The sequence below is a fragment of the Zootermopsis nevadensis genome, unplaced genomic scaffold, assembly GCF_977971745.1.
Source record: "Zootermopsis nevadensis isolate Lab colony 2312 unplaced genomic scaffold, Znev_1.0 Znev_ptg000016l, whole genome shotgun sequence".
NCBI classification, from domain to species: domain Eukaryota; kingdom Metazoa; phylum Arthropoda; class Insecta; order Blattodea; family Termopsidae; genus Zootermopsis; species Zootermopsis nevadensis.
The window spans coordinates 15,292,659-15,311,060 of record NW_028259148.1 but is presented as its reverse complement, the minus strand read 5'-3'; the positions used below and the strand labels follow the sequence as shown (position 1 = coordinate 15,311,060).

Below are 18,402 nucleotides of genomic sequence, written 5' to 3'. Positions count from 1 at the left end.
AGAAATTGTAGCCGACCACCACAGGCCACCTGAATCAACCGCAATTATCGTCCTTATTCAAAAGTTTTGTTGTTTTACGCTAAACACGAAGACTTGAGACCGACGGAAGCCATTGTTGAGAAAGTCTGCAACTGCGAATTTTAATCTGAACCCTGAAGATTGCTCGCGGCTGTCAATTGTTCGTGTCCACTCGGGATAGCCGTTACTTTCTGGCCCGTGGCAGTTTTCCACTGACCTGCGACAAACTTCGATTGTTACGACATGTCGGGACAAACTGAGGTCTTATTCTTGGGACCAATGGAAAATAGAGCTAGGAGCAGTGCCCGTTCGTCCCTGGATTAAGAACGGGAACGATATTTCTTAGATTATTATCATCTCAACGACAATTTCTTCTTCGTGCAGTTTGTGGCGAAATATAATACGCAAATGTGCACGGATACGAGGCTCAGGCAACCGGAGGGACGCAAGTCTGCACGTGTTTTATCACAAAGCCCATGAAAACGAAATGTTTTACTTGTTCCAACAATCAGAAGCTCTTCATTTTGTATTTATAGGTTATGTATGATTCTCAGTGTAAACAGAGATCATTTCCTTAAACAGCGTTAACCAATCGATCTTTGTAATGGTGAAGTGTAGTGTTTTCTTCGCGGTACGGGCTGAATTCGTAAAATATGATTTTCGATCTTTGTAATGGTGAAGAGTAGTGTTTTCTTCGCGGTAGGGGCTGAATTCGTAAAATATGATTTTCGATCTTTGTAATGGTGAAGTGTAGTGTTTTCTTCGCGGTAGGGGCTGAATTCGTAAAATATGATTTTCGATCTTTGTAATGGTGAAGTGTAGTGTTTTCTTCGCGGTAGGGGCTGAATTCGTAAAATATTATTTAGACGACCTTCGGCTTAAGAGAGTATTATGCCGGCTTCCACTTAATTATGCATTTAGATATTCATTTTAATTCGTGTCCTGTCCCGAAAGACATTCCCCGAAATAATCCAACACAGAAGAAAACGCACGTAGAATTTTGGTTGCGAAACAGGCTTCATTTATTATTATCGTCATCGTTAATATTCTAGTGTGCAGGACTTTTAATATTTTATCCACATCGTTGTAATTATGCTTAAAATAACACGAAATCGCTGCTCATTGTAGGCCCCCCAGTATAAAACAAACATTTACAATCAACTCTGGATACTACGCTAAAATACGTCAATCAGATTCAGTTCCTAAAATTTATCATATTTATTCGGTTAAAATTCTTGTATCACGTTGCTTCGTTTATGAACATAAATACTGAGTTCTTGTTAACGAAACGTAGAATTCTAAAAGCTCCGTTGCTAACCCATGCGTAAAAAAAAAACCCTCAATAATTCAGACTTAGTATTCAACCATCGGCATACCTTGTACTGGTTTGGCTGAGCTGTTCTACGACTGACGGCGGACCAATCAGAAGTCCCGGAGAGTAACTGTTTACGGCAGATCGTTTGCTGGGTCAAAGACGCGACTGCTCTCCTGAAATATCACAAATATCGATATCTCGAAAATGACTCGCCATACACGTAACAAGATATGCAGCTTTCATTTTTTTTTTTAAAAAAAGGCCTGGTGAACATTTATACAACAAAACAGTTGTATGAGGCGTGATATTTACAGTGCCGTTAACTTTGGGGGAAAAAAAAATAGTCTAATAGAAGTTGACCGACGTTTCAGAGGTGCTTACTACGTGCATCAGGAGTCTAAGCAGTACTCCGTAAGGCGGTCGTAAGTTCGAATACTGTTTGAAACCCTTCTTGCCGAACACAGGATATATATTTTACGAAATTGTAATGCAAGTACAAAACTTTGTCGAAATCCGTTCAGTGCTTTCTCAAATTGCGTTCATTTCGCGTGATGTGAAAGCAAAATGCTTTGTGTTCCGTATTCAAAGGATGACGAATAAAGTTACGAAGAAGTGGAGGAAACCTTTCTATAAAGTCCGGCTGCACCGAGTCTGCGAAGACCGCGTGGCAGTGGCTTCTCGTGTAGAGAATGCGGAAGGAGAGGTCGCAACATTTTTTCGTTCATAATTCTTGTACGTGCAGTTAGAAGAGACCTGAAAAACGCAGGTTCACTGCTGCTGCCGACCGCCGCGCCATCTACGGCCAGCAGTTTGCATTACTGCCACTTCATGAACGCGCCACTGTGACGTCACGTGGTCGATTTAAAAAAAAAAAGAATTACTCAACGGATGTTAGACTTCTCGAAACATCTGAACGCGTGAAACATGACTCAATGCCGTGTTATATCTGTAATGAGGGACGATTTTCATGACAATGCACACGAAGTACTGTAATTTAAAGTTTTACAACAGTCGTCATTGTTACAAGCAATATTTTGTATTCCTAGTTTCCACTTACTCCTCGATTTAAGCGCGTTGGTAACCACAAGGAAGTACGAAGACGTTCTGAAAAGGTACTAATTTTCGTGCGCGTAATGGAAACAGATGTTTCACAAAACAAGAATGCCACTTTCCTTGAAATTCATCCTGAATTTTGCACAACACACACCTCAGTTCAAATACTTTTGGTGTGTCCGTCACCACTGACCTCTGGGTCGATATACAACTCCCTGCTGTTGTGGTAATCCCGAATGTTACTTTGTTTATCAGTCTCACGTGCTATATTTACGATCCGATCATCAATAATGTTGACGGAATTGATTAATTCTCTTCAATTTACTACAAAACAGTACAGTACAGGAGAATCCATGTCTGTAAATATGAGTGCTTTGACGATTAACAATAAAATTTCAACTGTTGTGTCATCGTTTCATGAAATACCCACATAAAAAATTGCATCTAAACAACGAACGAAAGATTCGGTGAGATTAGATACTGTAACGGTCTGACCAGACTTAAAATGTGTTCACGAGCCCCAACACCAAGACGGACTGGCCGAGTGACCTTGAGTTACAGAGGCAACGTTGGTGAACGTCTACCAGAAGACAGCCCTGTCTTGGATTAATTCAACCCTTCACAGCCAATTTTCCTTTAAGACCAATTTTAATATTATCTTAAAACTATGCCTCAGGTGTTCTTACGTACTGTTTCACGTCGCCATGTTTGTTGTTCACAGAACGAATAAGTACCTGCAAAAATCTTCCATCACTCGCGTGTGTGCAGTGGGCGGATTCTTCATTTCTATCCCAGTCTTCCTCACAGGTAAGTCGATCGGCGAAATCAAGAAAGGGGCAGTCGGGAGGTCAGGGTCTCTTGGATTACCCAAGCGTCTGTACGTACGCAAATCTACAATGAAACAGGCTGAGGTATGATCAGATATGCCAAGAATTTAAGGCACAGAGGATGAAATGGGTTGTTTGTTACGTCTGTGAATTCCACAGACGATATACGCCGACCAAAAAACATCGACTCTTGAAGACTGTAAATTACTGTGTCGACAAAATCTGATGCCACGTCTCAATTAGAAAAGCACACAATTCATGGATAATTAAAAATTAGTTATGTATGTGCATGATTATCTGTATTTTTATCTAGAAACCAAAAAAATACAAATAGGTTTTGCCCGGTTCCTATGCTTTTGTTTTATAGCCCACAAAAAAAAACATCTTTATAAAAGCTGCATTAATTGTAGGGAGCATCTCTCAAGGTCAGACACTGACAATGTTGGTATTACTGATTGCAGGGAATTATTACGTGAAAGGAGGTTGTGGAATGTCTCATGAAAACCCATAACTGCTTAAAAATTACTGCAAAACGAGGAGTGTAGGCTAAAAATTAGCACTGGAGCCCGGAAACATTCGAGAGCACGAGAATCAACAGTTGATAGTGCGAACTGAACCCTGTTCGTTGCAGCTGCAACGTCCGCGTACTTATCCCAATTCAGAGACGGTAATTTCTTCTCGTAAATATTTACTGCTGACATGTTTTGCTTTGTTTGTGCCGTGCAGGTATTATTCTGTACACCTTCATCCAGTTCCACTCGACTCCAGCCATCGTGACCAGCGTCTTTATCGGGTTGGGCATAATCTTCTGTGGCTGTGCGATGGTCCACAACGTCTTCGTCTGGCAGAAGGTAACGACATTCTCACATTCTCTTTCATCTTCACAAATAATTTTGCTCGTCTGGAAACTTCTGAGCTTCAGAAACCCTGAATTATATCCGGCGTCACGTAAATTTCAGATTTTTGGAGTAACAACCAAATACACGAAAAAAATACGAAATAAAACACTGCTCAGGAAATTAAATGTGAAAAAACAATAAAAATATATCTGTAATAAAATACTGAATATGTCGTTATTTTGATTTTTTTTGTAGAGTAAAAAAATCAACGCAATCGATGAAAATTTAAAAAAAAATCATCACCTCTTTTTCCTGAGCCCTGTGCTCATCTCCCATTGGATAGCGGCCCGCTCTTCCGCTCCACCAAATCCAACTCCACTCCTAACGTAAGGCTGCCAGAACCCTGGACAATTTTCAGCATTTGAAACGCCTCGTCCGCAAATCCTAAGGACGAGAAAAGATTTTGTTGTTTCTCTCATTTATTCACAACCTTCTTCAGGGCGCCGCAGTTGTTATTTTGGGCCGGTGAATTTGCAGGGGATGTAATGCCACACGCAACACCAGTAACTTTACGTGTTTTGCGCGTACATGAAACATTGTCTCTCAGTTTGAAGGAAGAACTTAACGAGTGTTCAAGATGAAGACACCGAGAATATTTGTAATTAAAATTAACAAAGTAACAGGGAAATAGAGAAAATTACATAACCAACACCTTTACAGTTTTAAGAGTGCTTAATTAAAGAACACTTCAATACATGACGTACCATTTGTGGGGGGAAAATAAATGCATATGAAATTTTGTTCACGAGTCGTAAGACAACGAAGATTGCAGAAATTGGATTTTCGCAGTACAAACTGAACTTTTGTGACGATAGTGATGAACCTCGAGGTTCCACAACACCGCGGAATTTCTGTATCAGCCCAAAAAACTGCCAAAATTTAGTCCAACTGAGAAGTGTAAGATGCTGATAAAGTATCACTCGGTTATCATCTGATCCTCAAGGACGACATTTATAATTTGTCTGACGAGTTCCTCTTCAAGACAGGTCTGAGTATTTACTTCTAGGCACGACTCAGAAATTTAGGCACTTCTCAATTTATTTTCCTTCCTTCCTTCTCATTCTCCACAAATTCGCTTCACGTATTTTGTGAAGTTTTACTTCTCTCCCACTCGTAACAGGAAAACTCCTTTTTAAATTCAGTAAACAATTATTTCAAGTCCTTTTACTGTAATTACGCCACGCTTCAGACATTTTTGTTAATCCATTTTGTATCTTAGGCACATGTCGCCGTATCAGCTTCAGTCAGTGTCAAGATATTTCAATGTACGACCCTCACATTCATGTTCTTCACAGGAGAAAACCAACGCAGTCAGGGCGCTGGCTCAACAACACCGCGAGGAAGAACAGCAGCAGGGCCAGTCGCTTCGACAGCCGACGCCCGTAGAGATGAACAAACCGGCGCCGTGCCACCCTCGAGATGCGAGCGGCAGTGTGAGTCCGGGGGTGCCAACTGCGACACTTGACCTCAGCTCCGTCACGACCGCCACTTCACCGCACGAGCTGTCGACACTCGTGTGATTCATCGCGACTTCCGCTTTGTAATGTGGCGATGAAGTGATAGAAAGTGAATTTTAACTTCAGGCAAAATAACACCTACTTTTTGATACAGCCTGTACAAAACGTAAATGAAACTTTGCTCCGGCAATGAAGAAATGATTTTATCTTTTTCGTACGTTCTTTGACGATCGAAGACAATCTTCCTCGTGTGGAATTTAGACTACGAATACTTGCCGATAGAATTCGCGTGTTTTTGGCGTCACGTGTCAACAAAACGTCACTTACCTTCCTGTTATCTGTGACTGAAGATTATAAAAGTAACGCATCGATCTTTGTCTCTTGGATTATTTAATGACGTTATATTTATTGGCATTATACAATTTTCTTTTGTGGAAGATTATGAAGTCAGTTGAAAGGATTGGGGCGAACGCCCCTTCTTCATCACGAATTAAGCCCCTCGACCAATCGTGGCCCTGGGATTTTATAACTGACGAGTCCTTCCCCTTGGAGTTGTCTTCTTGAATTATTTCTCCATTTTAGTTTGTATTTTAATCTTTCAATTGTCTTCTTGCTCAGTTAAAAGTCGTCGTGGCTGTTTGTGGGCGATGACTCGGAACTAAACTGATCTGATTTTAGAACGTCACAGGAATTTTGATTTTAATGTGGGTGTGAAGTTTATACAGTAGTTGGCAAACAAGTTTGCTGGTAGAAGGTGCACGGGAAATGGCCGAGGAAATGAGGCGCGACAGACGGCCCATTTTGAATGCCGTGTGCAAAAACCAGATTGTTTCTACGCTCGCTCGTTTGGCTTCTGCTGTATGAAGGGAGATCCTTCGGTCAATAACACGACCAGACTTTAATTTCACCACTGAGAGAGCCCTCTTTGTAAAAAGGCACTACAAATAAACTTCACGGCTATTTTCCAGCATTTTTTAAACTTCCTTCTCAAACACGTTAACCATAAGAAAGCCTCGGAGATCAGTGAACATTTATGGTTTTCATTCGTGGTCCTCGTTTCGTTTCCATGTATTAGCAACATCTGATTCTCTCGTAACGACTGTTTTATTATGACTTAAACACAGAAAAATATTTCTAGAACAAACAAAACTAAATATATGCTTGATTACACAGCATCAGTCTAAGAGAAAGAACGCAAAGCCTCTACATCATATAAAAAAGTTTCTTCACTTTGAAATATTATAAATAAACTTAAAAACAAAAGTTAAGGGTGCATTTTCTGCCAACCATAAACTGAAACATCACATATTTAACCTGTCTGCAAAGTTTAGTTAACGTTTCTCGTGCTACGTCTAAGATAACTTGCGTTTAAGGGAATTTATGATATTCAAGGTCATTGCAAGAAATGCGTTACGTCAGATGTTCTCGACTCAAGAAATATGGGAAATGGGAACCTGCCACTGGGCACGACAATTAGGACCAAATATCAAGTTTGGTCGTCTCGTACAGATGCGAGTAGCTTCAAACGCGGGCCAACTATTCCATCATTTACGTAAATCATACTTGGGAGAAGTCGTATCATTTTATTGCACGTCGTGCCGGAGAATTCAAATAATAGATCACGGTCTTCACCCCAAAAATATCAAAACACCAAAATTCACGTGCGCTTATATACCAAGAAATGTGTAGTATTTTTCAGTGATTACAGAGATACTTGATTTATTAATAATTAATAAATGAATGAATTTATAAATAAATATTCAAGAATTAATGATTTTGTAAATAAATTGCTTGTGAACTCAGTTCATTAACCCCAGGTAATGTCTGAATAAAACACAGTATTTCCGTGTGTGCGCACGTAAAAGATTATTTCTGATTAGTCTCGAGAAGTGGAACCATAAATTTGGAGTTTGAACGCGTCTAATTTTGATACAAGTACGAAGCCATTATTTGCCGTTGTAGAATAAGTTTCTATGCACGTCCGGTCTCTCAACACTGATGAGGAAATTATTTCTTGTATCACACCTCTGCCCACGTTCTACCCCTCACATCTGCCGGCCAGTCGAGTCTCGTGCTGCGGGAGAAATGAAGATCGAGGGTTTTTTGGGAACGGAGTGCCGAGAAGAATATTTGGGCGTAAGAGGAGAGGAACAAGAGGATGCACAAGATCACACATTGACGAGCTCCATAATTTGTACTCTTCACCAAATATTATTAGGACGATCGAAGCACGGAGGATGAGATGGGCAGGACGTGAAGCATGCTTTGGAGACGAGCAGAAATGCATATATATATAGTTTTAGTCCGAGCCCACTTGGGAAACCTAAGGATTGATGGCACGTTAATAACTAAAGCTATGGACTCGATTCATCTAGTTCAAGAAATGGTCCAATGGCGGGTCCTAAATACATTAATGAACCTTCAGGTTCCAATAACAGCCAGGAACTTCTTGACTGGTTACATTTTCTGAAATATTTTCTTAAATATTCAGCGGAATCTCTCAATTTGAGACCTTCCACAATTTAGCGTTCAAATCCGACTGGATCGCGGTGGGTAAAGATTATGGTCCAGCGGCAAGATTTTGTTAACAGATCTCCAGGATGAAGACGGCCGTCTTCTGGGTTGTTGCAACTCGTAGCCTCGTAGAAGTTTACTAACATTTCAGAGGTCCCTGATGATGATGGAGGAAGCAGGGACCTATAAAACGCTGTTAAACTTCTATCAGACTACACGGTGCAACAACTCGGAAGACGGCCGTCTTCAGATTCACTGCTGTGAAAACCTCAAATCCTACAAGATCTCCGGGATGCTCAAAAGCAATGAACTGCGTATCAGCTTGAAAACTTTATAGTTAATGCGTACACAAAGGGAAGTTAATTTACTTCAGAACATAAAAAACATTTCCATTAAAAATGACTTGTTGAATGCGCTTCTTCAGCCACATCATAATAAACTCAAAAAACTCCCCAATGTTTACAATTATGCCGCTAAGCCCTAGAGCTCCGACGAGTCTCACACCTGAAGGTTCAGCTCTCGAAATGTGGACAGAGGTACTCTGTCTCTCAATCACAAACCTCGGCAACGATTATTCCCCCATATACAATCTGAAGCGGCGAAATATAATTTTGAAATATCAACTTTAAATATATCGAAGTGAAACGGTTAAAACAGATGAAAGTTGTTCTTCATTGTCGGCACGCGCACAGTAATCGGGGCTAATCAGCGCATTCTGTGCCAGAAGCAAGAGGCAAGGATACCAGAGGGAACGGAGGGGTAGCGGATAAGGAAGCACGTACCGTCCATACTACGGACATTATTTCGCGGTGGTTTACGTCCCAGTTCCCATGTCAGTCACGTCTATGAATTACGTAGTATGTGTGTTCGTCTGCGCGCGCAATTTGGCGTGGGTACTGACCTTAATTTGTGTGCACTAAAGATATTCAAGTTTCAGATGGTATAACCTACGACAGTGGAGTTAAAGACGTTTCAGAGGTTCTCTGCGAGTGATCAATACACATTACACAAATATGGTCCCAAAAGAAAAAAATACTTTGTTCTAGCCCCTACTTAATCACCACAATCTCGACACACTTCTCCCTATCAGTGAAGCGCATGACGAGTAACGGTACCGCGGTCATCAGCGCTCAGCAGACCGGTATCCAAAAGTAGCTCCTTCACCCCAATGCCGACAGCTGCGGAGAATAATCAGTGTGGTATCACTGCTTCACGTCCACGTGCTTTAAACTCAATTGTAATCTTCCTCGCTCCACGGCTTAGCACCGCGGGTGAACGAGCTTCCGCTGCGCTCTTTAACCTTTATGTACAGATGACACACTACGGAGAACTTCTGTAACGTCTGTTCCATCTACCTCGGCATCTTTCACGCGGTCTCAGATGTTCACAGGTTGTTGCAAAACTAGACGCTGCCGTTCAGTAGTTTCTCGGCTCTGGCCACGAGGAGTTTCTTCCCTCCCATGAAACTGCCTTTGAGTTCAAATTCCATTATTTGTGCGTCGTATTCATTCTTCAGCCAGACTCGACAAAATGGGCTGAAATGTATGAGAAAGTTAATATCCTGTATGAAAAGAACACGGATTACGTTCACAAACTTAGGGAAGCTTTATTACGGCTATTGATCACGACAAAATAATCACGCACGCATCTTATTTTTCCTTGCAATCGCGCTGCCTTCCAATGCATGTAAACTAAGTCTTTTTGCCCAGAACATGCATCGTCACCGACTCGTCAACCCTCCTTTGAACGCTTGTGCCCAGTTAAAAACTGTCCTCCTGCTCAGCTGTCATTTTCCCACAAACTGCGCTAGTTTTCATAGTTTTATGATCACAGAGTTATTTTTCCTGCGCTAAATCGATAAAGAGGCAAAGCTAACTAAACATGTCACAGTACTACCACTATTCAAAAGATAATGAAAATCAAACGAGATAAGGTTCATATTGTAAACGTCTAACCACGTTTCTCAGCGCCACCGTCATGACAGTCGAGTAAACTAAAATTGCGTTCCAATTCTTCGCTTTGCCTCGTTCTACTTCCATTACCAACCACAAAATTGTAGAGTGTTTCCATTCAATAAACAAAAGAATTGCATACTCACAGGTTATGCCGGCTCGTTCTTTCTATCGGCGATACGTGGACTGGAGTTATTTCAAGTCTTCTGGCCAATTGTATTACATCAATTACATCAGCTTGAGGTGGAAGATTGCCAATAACCACGTCTTTGGCATATACTTTCGGCCTTTCAACTAAACAAATGAACACTGGTGTAAAATCATGTCAAACATCTGGACCACGAATTATTTTGAGGTGAGATCACTTCAGCTGCGACTCACAATCTCTACAGAACAGCAACGTAAAAAAAAAAAATACACAAGCGATCGCATGCAGCCCATCTTCCTGTACCAATATCTTAACGTCACTCAATGCTTAATTACACATCATCAAAGACAAATCATTAAATGATAACGTGCAAACCAACTGACAAGTCGGTGACGTATCCATCTGTTATCAATGAAGCGTCACTGGAGGAAGTTGGATTCCTTCCATTCTTAAATAAAAATGAAACACATTTTTCCTTTGAAATAAAATGCACCAGAACATTTGATGCATGTTACAGTTCACAGAAGAGCGTAATATGTAATCCCGTAACAACCTGGCCGAGGACAGGGTCCAGTTAACTGGCTCTCGTAAGCAAGACAATGAGTTACGAAAAAGGCAGGAATATAATAAGCAGCCAAACACTTATCAGCTTTTCAAACAACGACTGCTCAAGGAAGTTAGTTAATATCACGGATGAAATACCAAGCAACGCTACAAAAATCGTGAGATTCAAGGTTCTCACATTGAAAATGCAGAAGTTAAGTCTTTTGAGTTGTAATACTATAGGGACCTGCAGTAGTTTTTGGCCGGTGGAATTTTCAAGGGGAAGGCTAGGAGCGAGTCACTTGTACGATAGTACAATGTTTCGTCTGCCTCCAGGAAGGACGAGGAGCTTGTCGAACTGAAAGCCCAAACAAAAGAAACACAATGACCGTGCCACCTCAGGTACACGGCGTAGGCATGTCCGCCAGCCAAAACCTACTGCACTCTTTTGGAGGAATATTCAGCCTCCATCTTCTGGACTGTAATCCACATGGCATTACCAAGATCAACATCATCACTATACTAATCATTCCCATTTACTTCCACACTGCAATCTTCATACTCACTGCTCGGAGAACCTCAAATCAATATTTTACTTAGCATGGATTATTTAGCATTAAATGACGCAAGGATACATTGATAAAAGATTGGAAAGGATCTGGAAGGATGCAGTTGTAAATGACAGTATTATCCAGGGCTGAAAAGTCGGTACTAAAATCTCCGACTCCTTCATAAAAGCTGAATATGCATTAATAATGGTAAACCTATTAAAATGGGAAATGGTACATCACCGCCACGTTAATCATCAGGCTACTTTTTAGACGTACAACATATATTTATGAGCCGGGATAGCTCAGTCAGTATAGTGACTAGCTACGGGCTGGACGACCGGGGTTCGATCCCCGACGGGGGCAGAGGATTTTTCCTCTGGCCTCTGCATCCAGACCGGCTCTCCCAGCCTCCTCTACAATGGGTACCGGGGTCCTTTCCCGGGGGTAAGCCGGCCGGGGCGTGATGCTGACCACTCACCCCCATCTAGTGCCGAGGTCAAGGAAGAGAGGAGCTATACCTCCACTCACCCCAAACGCCTACATGGCGTGTAGTGGGACAAACTTTACTTTATTTTACTTTACAACATATATTTAAATATTATTGCAGAAATCGATTGATTTGTAGTCAGTTTCTATTCTTAAGGAACCGGAGCCAAAGTTACAAAGTATTTTTCCCGTACCACGTGGCTCAACGCGTCGTTGAATCTCCCTGAGCGTGAGGCAGGCGGCGGCTCACATGGTAGCAGAAGCGTTCTTAAGATTTTATATCCAGGTCAGAGTCGGCACATTTTTACCGACTCCACCTGAAATTGCATCCGACGCGACAGCCCCCGGCGTTATCACTGTACGTGCTTGCAGGTACTGAGGAAATCCATGAAAAACCTCAATCAGCACAGCAAATTTCTTAACAGGCGAAGATATGAACCTGGGGACTCCAAAATATGAGGAATGCCAGACACTTGACTGTAATGTTTGTTCCCCACATAGAGTGTCGTTGCGAGACACTTTGGAGCTCACTTGTGATTATCATAGTGGATAAACTGTGGCAGTTTATTCAAGGTGCAGAGTTACTGACGGGATAATTGTTACGGATGCACAACGGACTGCGACTGGTTCTTTGTTTTGAAGGTTGGAAAACTTTTATATGCTGTTCGTTTTAAGATATCTCTCTACACAAAATACACTAGTGTAGAAATAATACTCAAGAGTCAAATTCAGAAGCTTTGCAGCGTCTTTTCACTTGTGTGGTATCATCCGACCCAATTTCAGAAGGCTTTTCAACATTTCATCCTTTAATAGCTACTTAATTCACTGCAACTTCATTTTAATAAACATTTCGCCTTGGCCATTCACGATTTATTATTGCATTTGCTCGAAACTTACCTGGACGACGACGGAAGTCGACGGAGCCAGCAAGAGGTGGGGGACCTTCGTCATCAAAATCTATCGGACAGAAAATTTTTTAGTGTAAGCATGACACTTCGAAACTATGTACGATTACTCGGACTGTACCATAGCAACGCACAACTGCAATGACTGAACATCATTAATTATTTTGAATTCTTGCAACATGGTATGCTTTTCAGCTGCGTATGCTTTGCAGCGCCCCACTTAATGCACCTTGTCATGGTGGTGGGGTTTGAGTACGTCAGTGACCCCAAGAGCTACTGGTAGGGCCTCCCTAGCCAGATTGGTCGAGGGGAAGAGGTCAGACGAAGACGGGTACTTAGGTCTTCCAGGTTGGGGGTTGGTCGCAAGGCTAACAACCTTGCACCGTAAAAAGGAAGACGTTTCGAAACCTCGATCAAAGCCTCGGACAGACGGACCTAACAGAGGGCCGAATGGAAGAGGAGAATTGAGGAGGCCGCGGACCGGAGAGCCATAGAATAAGAAGCTTTGCAGCATCTTTTCACTTGTGGTATCATCCGACCCAATTTCAGAAGGCTTTTCAACATTTCATCCTTTAATAGCTACTTAAATCACTGAAACTTCATTTTAATAAACATTTTGCCTTGGTCATTCACGATTTATTATTGCATTTGCTCGAAACTTACCTGGACGACGACGGAAGTCGACGGAGCCAGCAAGAGGTGGGGGACCTTCGTCATCAAAATCTATCAGACAGAAAATTTTTTAGCGTAAGCTTGACACTTCGAAACTATGTACGATTACTTGGACTGTACCATAGCAATGCACAATTGCAATGACTGAACATCATTAATTATTTTGAACTCTTGTCACATGGTATGCTTTGCAGCGTCCCACTTAATGGTACCTGCACCTTGTCGTGGTGGTGGGGCTTGAGCACGTCAGTGACCCCAAGAGCTACTGGTAGGGCCTCCCTAGCCAGATTGGTCGAGGGGGAGAGGTCAGACTAAGACAGGTACCCTGTTCTTCCAGGTTGGGTGTTGGTCGCAAGGCTAACAACCTTGCACCGTAAAAAGGAAGAGGTTTCGAAACCTCGATCAAAGCCTCGGACAGACAGATTCCGAATGGAAGAGGAGAATTGAGGAGGCCATGGACCGAATAGGGACCGGAGAGCCAAGAGCATCTTTTCACTTGTGTGGTATCATCCGACCCAATTTCAGAAGGCTTTTCAACATTTCATCCTTTAATAGCTACTTAATTCACTGCAACTTCATTTTAATAAACATTTCGCCTTGCCCATTCACGATTTATTATTGCATTTGCTCGAAACTTACCTGGACAACGACGGAAGTCGACAGAGCCAGCAAGAGGTGGGGGACCTTCGTCATCAAAATCTATCGGACAGAAATTTTTTTAGTGTAAGCATGACACTTCGAAACTATGTACGATTACTCGGACTGTACCATAGCAACGCACAACTGCAATGACTGAATATCATTAATTATTTTGAACTCTTGTCACATGGTAGCCAGGCATACAGTTCGCGACTGTAATCTTGAGACTTGCGAGGTGAAGGAGGATGGATCAGCCTTTAACGCTTCGGACTTCCTGCATTCCTTGCAAGTCTCAAGATTACAGTCACAAACAGCAGAGGGTAACTGCTGACAAGTGTTAATGTCCTTCAGCTCGTGTCTTGGGCACAGGGGCCAGTGCCCCCTTACCAAAACTAGAACACTGTCATGTGTAACACAGAACTTCAGATTTGGATAGAATGTCCGGACTGTCCAAAGGAACGTGAATATTGTTGGGGCGATGGAATCGGGGACGAAGCCGAGGTACATCCTACATGAACTGCCATGGACAACGATGCTGCAGTATCACCAAAAATGCAACTTTCCTCATGATTTGTGATATACACCCTGATGATGGAGACGGAGAGTCTCTGAAATGCTAGACTGTGATTCCATTTTGATGCGGCCTGTCACCCAGAAGATTTTATTGGATGTACGCTTTGTTTCGTTAAGACGCCGACCAATGCCCAAAATAAGATTGTTACAGTGACACCCAGTGAATGAATAAAACTGAAATTAGTTCCAGAATATAAAATTGAATTTTGCTTAGGCTTTTTCTAATTAATATACTCAATAACTAATATTAATCAAAAATTAAGTTTTTAACAAACAGCAACATTTAAGAAACTGTGTGTGATGGTTATATTAATTTTTTTAAAATAATTTTGTATTACGTAATAATTTATGTGGCCAAGTTCTCTTTTACACACATTTGCGGCAACCTAGCCCCTCGTTTCTGTGATCCGCGACTCTTGTACATATTTTTCTCTTACAGCTGTTTCCACACATGTGGGTCAACTTTTGCAAGATCCAAAAAAAGATAAGCAAAAGAAATGGAAAGGCCACAAAATTTTACGTAGACAGAAAGCGTAAAATTACAACATTCAACGTGCATTTTAAAACGATACTATTATATGCAGTGGAGATACGGACATGTACCGAGAGAGCGACGGAAGTAAACTGTAAGCAGTTGAGATGAAATTCCCGAGGGCAAGTCGGGAAAACCAGGAGAGAGAGCTCAAGATGAAGGAAATACAGAATCACCTGCTCTGGATATTAATGTTGACTTGCTTTCATTTTCTAACTCGGTAAATCACAAACTTGAGGAAAAAATAAAAATTCTTACCGCTGCTCGTGTTGTTGACCTGGAACGCGCGGCCTCTGTTGTTTGAATACATTGAACCGTCTTCACATCCCGGACTCCGAATAATTGCCTTTCTTTGTGCGGGTCCATTACTTCTCACTTGCGCGGTAACCTTTGATCTATGTTCAGAATACCCGTTCAACATCTCACCCTTTAACGGCTCTTTATCCTTCGGGACTTCGTTCTCAGCGACATTTTGCTCGCCATTTTGTCTTGGCTCTTTATGATTCACTGAAAAATTTTCATTTTTTGGATGATAATTTTTAGGCTTTGGGTTAAAAAATCTTTTTTGTCCATTATTCTGCTTAAAATTCGTGTGGAAATTCTTTCTGAAGCCACTGTAGTTAGATCCACTATTCTGGTAATTAGCATCTCTGTTATCCTCTGAAACCTGATGGCTGTAAACAAATATTAAATTAATTAATAAACAAATGTTCACTTGCTAATCATAACATATTTTTTCAAGGGTTTGGTTGTCATGACAGAAGAAGTAGAAGGGAAGTGGGCGTAGTTAAAGCTGATGATCACGACAGCAAACGGAGCAACGGAAATACAATAAGAATGTCCGCGTAATAACGTGCGGTCTCACGAAGAAGCATTTCGTGGATTACCTTGTCGAAGGTTTGGCCACGTTTCCACTCTGTTGCTTTGGTCCATGTGGTCTGGTGGAAAGTGCCATCTTTACGCTTAACTCTTTTGTTTTCGTCATGTCTTCCAGGCAGTTCTTTGTCTCGTCATAATCGCTGTAACGGACGAACACCATTCCGTTGGTGTCAGTGCCAGAAAACCTGACGGACGAAACTCGTCCGTATCGCCCGAACACTTCCCAGATCTTCTCCTCACTGTACGCTTTGTAGTTTTTGAAACACACCGCGTACATTCCATCAGCTCCTCGACTGATTTCAAAGCTCATCTGCAAATTAAAGATAGAATATGAAGAAATATAAAACAACTCCGTATTGCGCTCTGCTGGGTCGCGACACCAATGTTTAGGAGGAATCTATCACCACCATCTTCTGCATAGACTTGTACCTTCCAAGTGGCCCAAATCTTCCAGAACCCACCCCAAAACTTCAACAACTACTTACACAACAGTTACAGAAAGTGTCGCAACGACTTAGAAATTCTAAGAAAAAAGAACAGAGTAAATAATGTAATGTCTTCACACGTTAGGTTCAGCAAGATTATGTTACTGCTCGTAAATTATTAAATTATGTAGGATTTGAGGTTTCCATGGCAGCGAGTCCAAAGATTGTTGCACGCCGCAGTCTGGCTGAAGTTTTCTGTTTCAGAGGTCCTTGCTGCCTCCGTTGCCCTAACGACGAAGACGGCAGGGACCTCTGAAAAGCTCGTATAAAACTTCTACGAGACTGCACGGCGCGACAACCAACAAGACAGACATCTTAGGTTAGGTTACATTCAAAAAAGGCAGCAGAGGAATAGCACATGATGAGGAGCTTCATAAGTTATACTCTTCATCACGCAGGATGAAACGGGTAGGTCACGTAGTATACGCAAAGAGATATGAAGAATGCACACAAAATTTTGGTCAGAGTACATTAAGGGAAGAGCTCACTTTTAAATGGGAGGAAAACATCGGAAATGATCTCAAAGACAGAGGCATACAAAATGATATTTATCTAGCTCAGGGTAGGATCCTGTGGTCAGTTCTTGTGAATGTGGTAAGGTCAGATACCGCAAGAGCCGAGAGTTTCTTTATCACCAGAGTATATGGAGTATAATTCAACCCGTGGCTTATGTTTCATTTGGTTACGTTAATGTAATTCACCCACAAAGGATAATTTCCAAAGAATTCATTAGCATTTTCTCTCTTAGTTTTAGTGTGTTTACACTTAGCACAATGTTTAGATTCAAGATTATTTTGTGCCAGATCAAAATTACTCAGTCTTTTATTAAAATACTATTACAACACTTGCAACACTGTTGTTGCAGGCACAAGTAATACAGTAAATAGAAGGCCAAATGAGACTGAAGGAATGCCCTCCCTTCAGTTTCTTAATCCTCTCCATTAGGAATTATCTTCTACCCGAGTCACTCAAGTGTAAATTCATTGTAAGAAATGAGAAACATAATCAATGAATACCGAGATCATCATATAAATGGACAGTCCACAATTTACAATGCAAGTCATTACATGAAGACCTTTTAATACCAAATTTCATTACATCTGTTCAGACAGATTAAGTAAACAGACTGAAGATTATAAAAAATCTGTTTTGACTGTCTACTGGCTAGCAGCATCTTACATAAAATTAGTATGAGTCAAACATACAAATGAACCCTTAACATTTTTCTCTCTCATGCTTTATGTAACGAATTCCTTTTTTATGCTGTGATGTACACTGTCTGGTAACACCTGAATATAAACTGGCCAATTTTAATGAACTTTTCATATTCATACATTAATACGAACATGGTAAATGTTTAAAGACTGTATACCTTTGTATATTTCTAGTACTGGATGTTGGGATAATAAATCACACATATATTTAAAACGTTCGGCACGCTTGTACATTCATACAAACGGACTAAAAATAGAAAAAAGTTTTCTCATAAATCTTCCTGTACATAACCTCATTCTTGAAAACCCACGTATTCAAGTTTTCAGCTTTCCTACTCAACATACTCAGCAGTAATTAGATAGTTACTGGTGCTTTCCTTCACTGTATCTTTACAGGACTTTTGCTGAAGTAAGCCTTTGTTTCTTGCATCTCTTCCTATCTGTTTGTTTATCTGCCCTAACACCTACAGATAACATTTATCTTCCGGTGGTTTTAACCACATATGACGTGTCTTAATACACGCGAAAGCTATTTACTATCTACGACAGAAATACAATTTCTGTACATACAGGAGTTACTTACTTTCAGTATTTAAACTAAAAATAAAAGTTAAAACAATTCACATAAGCACGTTACAACGAACCACAATGCCCCGTAGAAATTCCAGAGATTACTAAAATAGTCAAGCAAACACATAACACCAAGTATTTCACGTATCACAGATGAGCTAAACATGACC

At 41.1% G+C, this 18,402-nt stretch overlaps 2 protein-coding genes and 1 long non-coding RNA gene across 9 annotated transcripts in view; 1 reads left to right on the top strand and 2 right to left on the bottom strand.

Moving 5' to 3' along the window:
* Positions 1-3,249, bottom strand: part of LOC147873789 (uncharacterized) — a 26,309-nt gene extending 23,060 nt beyond the window's left edge. For all 4 annotated transcript variants that reach the window (XR_015535347.1, XR_015535346.1, XR_015535348.1 and 1 more), the window contains exons 1-2: positions 3,121-3,249; positions 1,395-1,506 (exon numbers count right to left, since the gene is read on the bottom strand). This is a non-coding gene — a long non-coding RNA (uncharacterized LOC147873789). The remainder of the gene's footprint in view (positions 1-1,394; positions 1,507-3,120) is intronic.
* The window catches only part of LOC110826563 (uncharacterized), an 11,255-nt gene extending 4,716 nt beyond the window's left edge, over positions 1-6,539 (top strand). Inside the window, exons 2-4 of the mRNA XM_022057308.2 lie at positions 3,108-3,193; positions 3,940-4,064; positions 5,408-6,539. Of these exons, the coding sequence (XP_021913000.1) occupies positions 3,108-3,193; positions 3,940-4,064; positions 5,408-5,632 (436 nt within the window). The 3' untranslated portion in view covers positions 5,633-6,539. The remainder of the gene's footprint in view (positions 1-3,107; positions 3,194-3,939; positions 4,065-5,407) is intronic.
* LOC110826564 (uncharacterized) lies at positions 4,356-18,402 on the bottom strand. Of its 4 annotated transcripts, XM_022057312.2 has the most exons (9): positions 18,246-18,402; positions 15,972-16,273; positions 15,343-15,758; positions 13,980-14,039; positions 13,332-13,391; positions 12,661-12,720; positions 10,182-10,329; positions 9,439-9,618; positions 4,356-4,496 (listed from the first exon to the last, which is right to left on the bottom strand). In XM_022057312.2, exons 2-8 carry the CDS (start codon positions 16,271-16,273, stop codon positions 9,486-9,488), a joined length of 1,179 nt encoding a protein of 392 aa, XP_021913004.1. In that variant the 5' UTR covers positions 18,246-18,402; the 3' UTR covers positions 4,356-4,496; positions 9,439-9,485. The 4 variants fall into 4 exon arrangements, with proteins under 4 accessions (XP_021913004.1, XP_021913002.1, XP_087205872.1 ...); XM_022057310.2 differs by lacking the exon at positions 4,356-4,496 and having other exon boundaries at positions 6,655-9,618; positions 18,246-18,401; XM_087349746.1 differs by lacking the exons at positions 4,356-4,496; positions 18,246-18,402 and adding an exon at positions 17,821-17,909 and having other exon boundaries at positions 6,655-9,618.